The sequence below is a fragment of the Chiloscyllium plagiosum genome, chromosome 29 (assembly GCF_004010195.1).
Source record: "Chiloscyllium plagiosum isolate BGI_BamShark_2017 chromosome 29, ASM401019v2, whole genome shotgun sequence".
NCBI classification, from domain to species: Eukaryota; Metazoa; Chordata; class Chondrichthyes; order Orectolobiformes; family Hemiscylliidae; genus Chiloscyllium; species Chiloscyllium plagiosum.
In genome coordinates, this window is record NC_057738.1 from 5,724,638 (window position 1) to 5,737,040 (window position 12,403).

General features: G+C 38.4%; 1 protein-coding gene across 2 annotated transcripts in view; it reads right to left on the reverse strand.

Moving 5' to 3' along the window:
- Window positions 1–12,403, reverse strand: part of LOC122564342 (protein Jumonji-like) — a 438,171-nt gene that overhangs the window by 209,728 nt on the left and 216,040 nt on the right. Inside the window, exon 1 of one of the 2 annotated variants that reach the window (XM_043719075.1) lies at window positions 2,705–2,928. The exons of the other annotated variant lie outside the window; for it this stretch is intronic. Coding sequence (XP_043575010.1) covers window positions 2,705–2,768 — 64 coding nt within the window. The 5' untranslated portion in view covers window positions 2,769–2,928. Of the gene's footprint in view, window positions 1–2,704; window positions 2,929–12,403 lie in introns of those variants that run through there. 2 annotated transcript variants of the gene reach the window in all.

A 12,403-nucleotide genomic window follows, 5' to 3' on the forward strand; every position in this document is an offset into this window, starting at 1 on the left:
ATTGTACTCCATGCTACTTTCTTCCCAGCCCCACCCTCCTCTCATTTATCTCTCCACCCTTCAGGCTTTCTGCCTGTATTCCTGATGAAGGGCTTTTGCCCGAAACGTTGATTTTACTGCTCCTCGGATGCTGCCTGAACTGCTGTGCTTTTCCAGCACCACTAATCTAGATACACAGCAATCAGGAGACTGCACCATCAAGAGGAGGCGGGGCTTGGCAAGTAGGGCAAAAGAATTGCTCCTACTGTTATTGGGTTTAGCCACAAAACTGAAGGATGAACAAATCCAGAAACTTAAATAGTTTATGCTATTATATTCAACAGTTTACAGAAATGCTGGCATAAGGGAATAAACAAATCTAAGAAAATTAATTTTGTAGTTAAACCTAAGCAACTTGAAATGCAACTGATCAATAATCCAATTTGAATGGTTATTTTAAGAGAATTTCCATTCCCATGTAAACTATATACTAGTGAATAGTGCTGCACAGAAGTATTAAACCAGAAAACAGATAAACCTTTCACTAGAGCTCTTTTGTGTGATTTACAAAGCAATGGTGTCACAAATCCTCTTTTCCTGGAGTACTTGCAGGGACTTCTTCAATGGTTAAGCCCAAATATTTTCTTATCAGAATCTATCTTAACATTCAACTCAACAGAAACCAGAAAACTTGCAACACAGAAAGCAAACATTTGACCCATTCTCAGTGTCAAGAACTAATCCCACTCACCACACAACCATACATCTCCCTGCAGTTTAGCTAATACGTCTTATAAAAAGAACACAGTTGCCTCCGCCTCAACACCTCCCTTTGACAAACTTCCACGTTCTAAAACCTCACCCAAATTCTTCAGGTGATGAATTCAAACCTGACCCTACTTCATCACATAATTCCTAATGAGGGGAAATGTATTTGCACAGAATCCTCTGATCCCCATAAAATGACCACAACACAGTAACAATCCCTCCCTATCATTCCATCATGAAAGCCCTTCAGTATTGGATCTTCTCTTACCCTTCTCAGTCTCAATGGAAAGCAGATTCAATACCTCTTCATGACCTCTGATTAGTAGGTCCACACCTTCATAACGCTGAGTAAAAGAAGTGATAAGGCATTGCAAATAAGTTCCAAATTCTGTATGTCGCGAAACAACACAGCCTAGTCGTGCCCCCACACTGGGACCTTGTGTTCAAGGCCTTTGGCTCCTGTATCTAATTATCATCTTTGACTCTTGCTAACATATTGCAAACATGGATATCGAGTAAAGGTACTTTCTAATTCAGCTCTTGTCGCTTCAGTTACCAAATAAATAACCCATACTCTCCAAAGCCATTTTCAAAAAATGAAATACTGGCGTGAAATACCAGAGGAGTGTTGCTGTTTGGCCATCACCTGAAGAGATTTTCAAATTATACTGAAGAATTTGGGGATGAATATACAGGGGGAAAGTAAAAAAAAGTTAAGCAAAATAGATTTCATTTGGAAAAGGCAAGGCCTGTTCTACATACTTGAAAATACAATTAACAAAGTATATGCTTAATATTCAAAATGCCAGTAAAGATGGCAGGTACATTGACTCAGTCAAATGATGAACTAAGGATATGTTAAATACATTTAGAGCTGTGGCATATTTAAATTGTTTTTCCCTTTACACAGCTTTGGAATATTAAACTGCAAGAATAATTTACAGCAGTCCCTTTTCCTATCCCCAAACAGATTAAATTAAGCATTTTAGCATTGGTAGTCACATAAACTTCGGCAAGGGCCATAATAGATATCCAACAAACCCAAGAATCCTAGATTAAGGAGAAAAATAGGTGCAGGATTATGACATTTCTTGCTGCAAGTGTAAAGAGAGTACTATAAATAGTCAAATAGCCCTGAAACCCATCGCTCAGCTCATACACAAGGGATAAGTATCTAAAAGACTATCACTATCTGGGCAAATTCATCCTGACAACAGATACATCACTTTCAAAAAAAAGAAACTTTACATTTTATATAGTGGTACATGGGGACAGGTCCCTTTTTAGTAAAATCAATCGAATGAGTTGACTTTCTGCTGCAAGATTTGTTGACAAAAAAACTGGTTCATCGTACTCGTTTTCAGTGGTAGAGACACCACTGTCTGAAGGAGATTTTTTTTTGAGTTCATTCTGCTCAACAAAATTGCCTGGTCATGAAATTGCTCTGAAGGGTTAACAAAGAATGTTAACAAAGGAAACATGTGAGTGCATGAAATACTGCATTCATGATGTCCAGACACTGCTCATCATTAATAACAAATGCTTCCCTGCCATCACTTGCTGCCATAAATATTAACAGTACACAAAATTAAAATCAAGGGACAAAATCAACACAATGCCATATACATGAAAATGCAGCAGTGCATAACACATCCATGAAGATGAGCATTAATGGAGACAGTGAGCTGGTTTAGCTGCAAGACAGGAATGAGTTAAATGCACGCATATCAAAGACAGTCAAAAGCTATACATTATCTCGAAAAAAAAACGCTGCAGAGCATTCAAGCCATCATTTATAGAATTACTGGAGTCATATATACTGAGCCCTTGTTTTACATATCTATGTAACCTAACGTTCCTTTAGATCAAAAAATAAATCAACAGTGACAGTTTAACAGTACACAACCCTTCCCAACATCTTTCTTCAACAATCTACATTTTTGCCCGGATCATGCACCTTGTAATGTGGTAGAGGTCAGGTGGTGGATGGTAGACATCGTCACAGCCTCTGCCGATGGCATTTTCTGGTCTGTTTACTGAGCCACTAAAGCAGAATTCAAAATGAACCCCCGTTGATTTCCACTTCCTTCAGCCTGATTCTTCACTGCTGTTGAACGCTGCACCACATGACCCAGGTGAGCTAAGCAACTCGCTGGTTTAAGGAATCCGAGGTGCGAATACAAACAGAGCCTTGGATTTTTTTAAAAAAAACAAGCAAGCTCTTCCGGTCCAAGACAGGCTACAATTTTAACTGAAGTAGCTGTATTCACTTTAGGAATTTAAGGAAACATGCAGATTTAAAACTGCAGTTTAAACAAAAGGCATATTTATTGCTAATTAGTACACGGGCTGGCTAGTCAAGCCTTTGAGAATTGCATCCTTTACATGTCAGGCTAACATCTGCTGTGGCTCAGCCTGAAAAGATTCACGTGATCACCGCACAGCTTCAGTTTACCAGGGAAATTTGTTAGAAGCAATCCTACAAATTAACATTGTAGGTTTTCTCTCTCCTTGCTTCACTATTCTAACTTGGCTTCAGCATTGCTTTTTATAGGTCCAATATCTTTTTGCAAGCAATCCGCAATTTCAAATGTATTTAAAAACAGGAGTACTCATATTTCAGTAATCTGAAAATTAAACCAAATAATTGCGAAGGGGCTCCAATGCATATGGCAGGTATATAAACAAAAGGACAATAATGATCCGAGGTGACAATACAAGTGAAAAATTGGTTTTGCCCAATTAATTGGAAATAAATTACTAGATGCAATTACATGTTTCCAGACATTTTGTTTTGTTCATTGCCCAGGTAGGATTTAAAAATGCAAGTTGCAGACAAGCTGTCACCAACCTAATTCCCCCCACCCCCTTTTCTACGTACAGACATGTTGTACTTTGTAATGGCAACATACAGCTTGTCCAGTGTCCTTCTGTTTTCTACAAGTTGGCAATGACAACCAAGCTGCCTGGCAAAAAATCAAAACAAGGCCACAATAACTTTTCTAGAGTAAAAACAAACTCTCACTTTGATCACAAATGCCACTTCACATCAATGACAATGCATGAGGACAAGACATCTTCACAGCCAAAAAATAGTCATAAACCAAGTGCACCCTAAAGTGATTTGAAGAAAATTTTCAAAAGTGAGAGGGAGAGAGATATTTTAACAGAGCAACAATGCAGAACATGTAGGCTATTTCCTTATTTTCACCCAAACTATCACACATCAGACAGTGGTGTCAATAAGACTAGCTCCTTTTTCTTGTTGAGTGCAAGGGAGTATGTCCACTTTCTTTATGCAGATATGATGCAGGGAGCAATTAAAACAGGTGCTCTTCTATGCCAAGTAAAGGATTAATCATTCTTCTACTTTGCCCAGCAATGTTTAGATCAATGGCAGCATTCGTTTTCAGCTCAGCATAAAGCAGAGTTCCACCCAAGAACCTCCCTAGCATATCTGGCTTAGTGCCACACCATAATGGAAAAGAAAAGCTTTTCTTAAACATATTAATTTGTGACTATAAAAGATAAAAATCTTTACAAACTTTTGCAACACTTTACACCTGAAGCAGAAAGACTCAACATGCTAAAGCACTTATTTTCATAATAATAGGTTTCTTGATTACTAGTTAAATAAATCACTTGAGGGAAAAAATAGGCAGACAAATAATGCTACTAAATGGCTTCACTCAATATCATTCTCTTCCCTCAAGAAATATCTAACATCATCTCTATTATAACCAGAATGAGTTTGTCTACAACTTAAAGAAAATAGCATAATTAAACCAAAAGAAATTTTCCAAGATGTTTCAAGGAACAAACCAAAGCGAGAGATTAACCCAGATAAGGTGACAGCACAAATGCCAAAAAATGCTTGGTCATTGAGGAAGGTTCCAAGAGATTCTGAAGAGTCATAGTAGAACTTGACATGATAACAAATTATCATTGCTTGGTGTAAGAACTAGAATAGCCTGTTCCCTAGTTGGTTCCTCAGTGGTCCAAAACAATTTTTTTAAAAAAACACTCCAGGACTTTAGCAACAACAATGTGACTGCTGATGTAGTTTCCCTAGTCTATATGTCGATTAAAGTCAATTATGGTTACTATCATTCCCTTGTTATATAGATCTCCTGCTTTATCAATAATGTTTAGACAACCCCATTACTGTTCTACATGTTTTCCCCTACAAAGTTAATGTTTCAAGTCCAGTTTGATTCCTCTACAGTTGAAGAGTCAGACCAGACTCTCAATGCTAAATGTTTCTCTCTCCATAAAAGCTGCCAGATCAGCTGAGTTTCTCCAGCACTGTGTTTGCTTCAGGTTGTAAAAGATGTCTTAAAGGAGGAAGGAAGGGTGAATAGGCAGAGGGGTGTAGGGAGGGGTTCCAGAACTTGGACCCTGTGCAAATGAAAGTACAACAATGATGGGGCAACTAAAAGTAGAGGAGCACGGGAGTCCAGAATTCCAGGAACAGAGATGCCCTCTACATATGAAAGCTCGAGGCAATTATAGACATAGGGATGTTTGCAGCTGTTCATGACCGAGAATTTGAAAAACAAACCAAAAGGAAATGTAGGTTTGCATTTAGGTGATAGGAGAGTGGTGCTTAGAGTGAGTATGGTCAACAGCAGCACAATATTGAATTGTGCACCAAGTTAACAGATATATGTAGAAACTTCAGATGTCAATTACCAGCTATCCAAAAATAAATGTCAAAATCAAAAGGATCTTGCAGTGGTAGACCATATAAAAAGACCCAACCTCCAAGCTAGACAGACCACATGAGAAAGCCCACTCCCAATCAAACTGCACAGGAAACATTTCTCCTCCCTCCTCCCCCCAGTACAGACTGGTAAGGAGGTTATAGATATATACAGAGAAACCTTGATTATCCGGCATTCGATTAACCGAATTTCGGATTATCGGAACAAGATCGCAAGGTCCTGATGCTTGGCTAACTATGTTATCCAGTATTCAATTAACCGAACAAGATACCACCCTCCTGTGTCCTTCAGATAATCGAGGTTTCTCTATATTAGACCTACCAAACAGATTTCTCCTGTACTCTACTCATTATCATGCGGATTAAGGGAACACTCAGCACTGGCCAACTATTAAATTGACAGGAGGTTGTCAGTGCTGTTTTGCGAATGCACACGAAGTGGCTGACACAGGAGAGTATTCAGCCCGTTGTTTCCATTCCAATTCTCTACAAGAGAAATTCTAGTCCCATTCAGCCAGACTTTTCCCAAGAGCTCTCCAATTTCTCTCTAGATAATTATCTAATTTTCTATTGAAATTTTTACTTGAACATAACTTAAAATTTGAGCAATAAATTCAGTTTAAACCAACCAGAATTTTACCGTACTGTCAGTCATTCATATATTGTTGGACTGAGTCATGACACTACTGATCAAACAAACACAATAAGTCTTATGCAACATACACAACAGCTGGTGTAGCAACATCAGACAACATGAACATATATTTTATACATATATACTCTATGAACAAAACAAAACAAATTCATGAATTGGTTTCCAGGCAGAATTGATAGTAATCTCAGCTTAAAACTTCAATAGGAAACCCAGGGAGAAAACCTTGGCACAAAATAAATAGAAATATGGAACACAACATCCACGACAGGTAGTTAAAAATTGATTTCGTGGAATTGTATACCTTAAGAGATTTTTAGAACACTAAGTGCTTAAGGAGGAGTAGATAGGTTTCTGAAATATCAGGAAGGTAACAGCAATTAAAAGACAATTAGACATTTATATAAACAGGAAAGGGTTTATAGGGATAAGGACCAAATGCAGGCAAATGGGACTAGTTCAGCGAGTTTTGAGAAGTTTTGTAGCTCAGGTTGAGGTTCTGGGTGTAGGTTTGTTCGCTGAGCTGGAAGGTTTGTTTTCAGACATTTCAACACCATACTGGGTAACATAATCAGTGAGTGTCTGGATGAAGCACTGGTGGCATGGCCCACTTTCTATTTGTGTGTTTCGGTTTCCTAGGATTGGTAATATCATTTCCTGTCCTTCTTCTCAGGCGGTGGTAAATGGGATCCAAGTCAATGTGTTTGTTGATAGAATTCCGGTTGGAATGCCATGCCTCTAGGAATTCTGTTGCGCATTTCTGTTTGGCTTGTCCTAGGATGGATGTGAGACCCAGTCTAAGTGGTGTCCTTCCTTATCTGTATGTAAGGACAGTAGTGAGTGAGTCATGTCGTTTTGTGGCTAGCTGATGTTCACGTATCCTGGTGGCTAGTTTTCTGCCTGCTTGTCCAATGTAGTGTTTGTTTCAGTCCTTGCAAGGTATTTTATAAATGACAGTAGTTTTTTCAACAACATCAACCTGGCCAAGGAAACTCTGACTACACTATAAGAAGAACCAAAGACACATACACCAAATACCACTAACATCATCAGCAAGGTCAATATCATCAAGCTAATGGACCTATATCTTATCACCCGCTTCACCTTCAACAACAAAACCTACAGACAAACCAACAGAACACCTATGGGATCTCCGATATCAGGGTTCTTAGCAGAGGCAGTAATGCAGAGACTCAAACAAACAGTTCTGCCAACCATCCAACCCAAACTTTGGATCTGTACATGAATGACACCTTTGTCATCACTAAATGAAACAGATTAGAGGAAACCTTCAAGACCATCAAAAATACCTTTACTGGCATAAAATTCACTAAAGAGGAGGAAAACAACAACAACAAACTGCTATTCCTAGATGTCACAGTACAGAAAACAGCCAATGGGGAACTTCAAACCAGCGTCTACAAGAAAACAACACATATGGACCAAATACTGAACTACGGAAGCAATCATTCCAACACCCACAAACGAAGCTGCATCAGAACATTATTTCAAAGAGCTACCATGCACTGCAACACAGACAAACTGCGCATAGCAGAGGAAAATCACCTACAAAGTGTACTTAAAAAGAACGGGTACCCAATGGACACAATCCACTAATTTCTCAACAACAAACAAGCATATAAAACACGTCCAGAAACCCTGGCCACTCTCCCCTACATCAAAGACATCTCAGAAATGACTGCCAGACTACTCAGACCCCTTGGCATCATGGTAGCCCACAAACCCACCAACACACTAAAACAGCAGCTAATGAACTTGAAAGACCCTATACAGACAACAAGCAAAACTAATGTCATTTACAAAATACCTTGCAAGAACTGTAACACACACTACATTGAACAAACTGGCAGAAAACTAGCAACCAGGATACATGAACATCAACTAGCCACAAAAAGACATGACCCATTCACTACTATCCTTCCATACAGATGAGGAAGGACACCACTTCGACTGAGACAACACATCCATCCTAGGACAAGCCAAAATAGAGACACGCACAAGAATTCCTAAAGGCATGGCATTCCAACCAGAACTCTATCAACAAACACATTGACTTGGAACCCACTTACCACCCTAAGAAATAGAACAGGAAATGGCATCACAGGAAATGACGTCACTACATGAAAATAAGTCACCAACCCAAGGAACCCTAAACACACAAATAGAAAGCTGGCCCTGGCACCAGTGCTTCAACCAGAGGCTCAGTGATGATGTTACCTAGTACGGCAATGAAACGTCTGAAAACAAACTTTCCAGCTCAGCAAGCAAACCTACATCCGGGACTAGTTCAGTTTGGGAGACCTGGTCAGCATGGATGCATTTGGCTGAAGGTGCTGTTTACATTCTGTATGACTCTATGACTCTAACAACTTTCATTTATTGCAACAGTACACATTTGGTATAGAAAAAAAAATTAAGTGACCATAGGAGAAAAGAATTGGATATTGAGTCTTTGAAAGAAACAAGATGACTAACAAACTTGTTTGAAGAAATTGTTTTTAAAACTTGGTTCCAGCAAGAAAACAACTGCCACTAACAGATATACTGAATCAAAGGAAACATACACAGTCAGAAAATCAAACTTATGAAGTGGGGAGTGTGTCAGAGGTGAAGATGTTGGTCATACAATGATCTATAGATGACATTAAACTCAATAAATGGATATTAAAAAATCAGATTAGATCAACCAGATTCAATGTCCAAGGGAAGATCTTTTGGATCAAACATCAAGCCTTAGTTCTAATGTGCTCCCTAAGGTGTGTGTTATATATTACATAACACTATATTGAAGAGCAGAAGAGTTACCTAAGTGTCCTGGTCAATATTTATCACTCAATCAATCAATGTCACAAAAACCTTCACAATGCTGTATGAGAGACCTTGTGCAGAAAGCCAAATGTGAGGCACTGAGCCATGATGTTAGAAGCCAATAATTGCTTAATTTCAAGCCATCTAATGCAGATTACAGGGAAATTACATTTTACATTACATGTCTTCAATATAATATAATCGACAAAGAAAATGAACAAGAGCGTCAATAACAACTTATGGAGGACAATGAGTGGAAATCCTTTGTGGAAATCACCTACTCTAAAATGCATTGCAAACAATGGTATCAGAACTTTAACAATATTAAACTTTTCGTAAATAATCATTAAGAAGGACTGAAAGTCTGAAGGACTGCATTGTCAATCTAGTCCCAGCACTCCACAGGAATCACAAAATATAATGAAATACATTTAGGCTCTAAACAAGTGTCTTAATAAACATAATTATCCCTCCATAGGTTTCTAAGAAAAACATGCAAATACTCCACAATTCATTCTTCAGGAAAATAAACAGAAAACAGATTACTGGTAGGGATTAACTTTCTGAAATCAAAAAATAAATTGGGACAGTGGGTTATTTTTAAAGACAAAAGGATGAAGCACATGATGTTTGAGTCTATTGCTCTGATGTTCTGGCATATGTGACCCAGTCATTAATCATGGGCATTTGTTTCTGAAGTCACACAAACACAATTTACTCAGTACATACTTTTAAAAGAAAGAGCAAACAGGTTTCACCCTGAATTCAACAAGGTTTTCTTTTCAGAAATGGGTGTTCTCAACTGGCCAGCTTAGCAAGTTTTCTCTAACCAAACCAGACAAAATAAGAACCATTCCCAAAGCAAGACTCTACACAAAACAACCCTAAACAAGTGATTATAGCAAAACAAGGAGTTGTCATCTGTTCATGTCATTTACACAAGCCTGGTTTAAAAGTCTTCACTATCCACATGGAATTTTCATTGACCTCCTTGAAAGAAATGAGTGCATGTATGTTCATAAGACACAGTAAATCCACTTGTCACAATTCTTCAAAAACCGAAGTCCTCCAAATAACATTAAACATGAAAAGTCTTTGTAACAAAAGTAATAACAGAAGAGAATAGGTTACATGGAAGTACTAATCTTTTCAACTGGAATATTTAAACAGTCTAAGAAATTACAACATTAAATAATCAATTATGTCCTTTGGACTTCCCATTAGCTCACTATTTTGAAATCCAGATTTTCAAATGGCAGTTTGGATAAAGCCTAAACTGCAGTCTGCCATACCTCATTTGTAACTAATAGGGTGTCAACACAATAGACCATGATTTAACAGCTGAAGGAAAAATCTGTATATGACCATTTCCAAAATTTCTTCCTATTCAGAGAACGCACTTCTGTCTCCACTGAGCACTAAATGAGACATACACAATGTACATTGCCTAGCTGCAGTGCTGCAGGTTTACAGAGAAATCATTTACAGCATATTACAGGAAAATTCCAGACAGCAAATTTAATCATTTGTATGAGCAGTTCTGAAAAATATGTTCCTTGCAAAGCAACAGATGGCGATTGTTTATTTCACCTAGTTCAACAGAGAAACAACCACACACCTAATACTACATTTTTAAAAAGTAGATTTGTTCTTTCATACCCAATTCTGTTTGCCAACACTTCCCAAGAGGAATATGCCCAGTACAAAGACATTTAAAGCTCAAAATACTGCTGACTTTAACTGCCATTTCAATAATATACTGCAGAACCCACTGTTTTTTAAATCAACATCATCTATGAACATTTGCTCAAAGATATACATTCAATTTGCTGTCCAACAATAATTTACAACCATGTTACAGAAGCTGTTAAAGAACATCTTTTCAAGTGGGGATTTTAAGAAAAATCTCATGGTATTGACCATGAGTTCAGTAATGGATCTTCAAAATTTGTATCAGGAGATCTGAAATTAATAATCAAAGGTGCTCGAATTGCTTTCAGAGCACCACTGAGCAACTGTTAACAAACACTTAGAATACAAAGTCTACACTGCTGATCAATTGAGCATGGGCCCATGAACCAAACTTACTTGCCTGCAGAAAACAATGTCATCATAATAAGTAAGGAGGTTATTCTGATTGTTAAGGTTCCAGTTGGAAATACTGTCCAATTCCAGACACCAGACTTTAGGAAGGATATCAAGCTTTAAATGGGGTCCAGAGAAGATTTATCAACATAACACAAGAGCAGTTATCTGTGAAAAAAACAAGATAAACTGGGATTTTTTTTCCCTTAGAACAAAGAAGTGGGATTTAATAGAATCAAATCAGGAGAAATGGTTTTCATCGCCAGGAGGATCAGTATCAGAGGTCACAGATTTTGCTAATTATAAACAGAAGTACACAGACATGAAAGGGAAACTAAGTAGTTTAATTTCTAAAGAGAACTGGAATTGTACTCAAATGATCATTTTCAGGATGAGATGGAAAGAACAGGAATGGTAGTAACCTGTTAGGTATTCCAAATAGCTGAAATTGACATGGTGGGCAAAATGGTCCGATTTTATACTACACCTTAAATGGGGTATTATCACCCTCTAAAGGTTCCAACATTTCTTCAGGAAGAGGTGGTTTTCAAAGCCTGCCAATGCAGCCACAATATTAATACTATGAACAGATCGGTTCTGCCAGATACACATTGTTTCCAGTCAGTAACAGGCAGGGTGATTCAACCCACACAGAAGTGAGCACAGCAGTCAACGCATTTCCTCCAATAGCCAGAATTGGTCCCATATCAAGTTTCTAATTTCTATTGGTTATATTTCGAGAGGTGGCATCAAACCAATCCAACTTAGAAGATAAACCCTGATCCAGATCAATTGCATTCACATAGCTCAGAAGAACCAAAAAGACTGCAGAGACATCGAGTCATAGAGATGTACAGCATGGAAACAGACCCTTCAGTCCAACCTGTCCATGCCGACTACATATCCCAACCCAATCTAGTCCCACCTGTCAGCAACCGGCCCATATCCTTCCAAACCCTTCCTATTCATTTACCCTCCAAATGCCTCTTAAATGTTGCAATTGTACCAGCCTCCACCATATCCTCTGGCAGCTCATTCCATACACATACCACCCTCTGCGTGAAAATGTTGCCCCTTAGGTCTCTTTTATATCTTTACCCTCTCACCCTAAACTTATGCCCTCTAGTTCTGGACTCCCCGACCCCAGGGAAAAGACTTTGTCTATTTATCCTATCCATGCGCCACATAATTTTGTAAACCTCTGTAAGGTCACCCCTCAGCGTCCAACCCTCCAGGGAAAACAGCCCCAGCCTGTTCAGCCTCTCCCTATAGCTCAAATCCTCCAACCCTGGCAACATCCTTGTAAATCTTTTCTGAACCCTTTCAAGTTTCACAACATCTTTCTGATAGGAAGGAGACCAGAATTG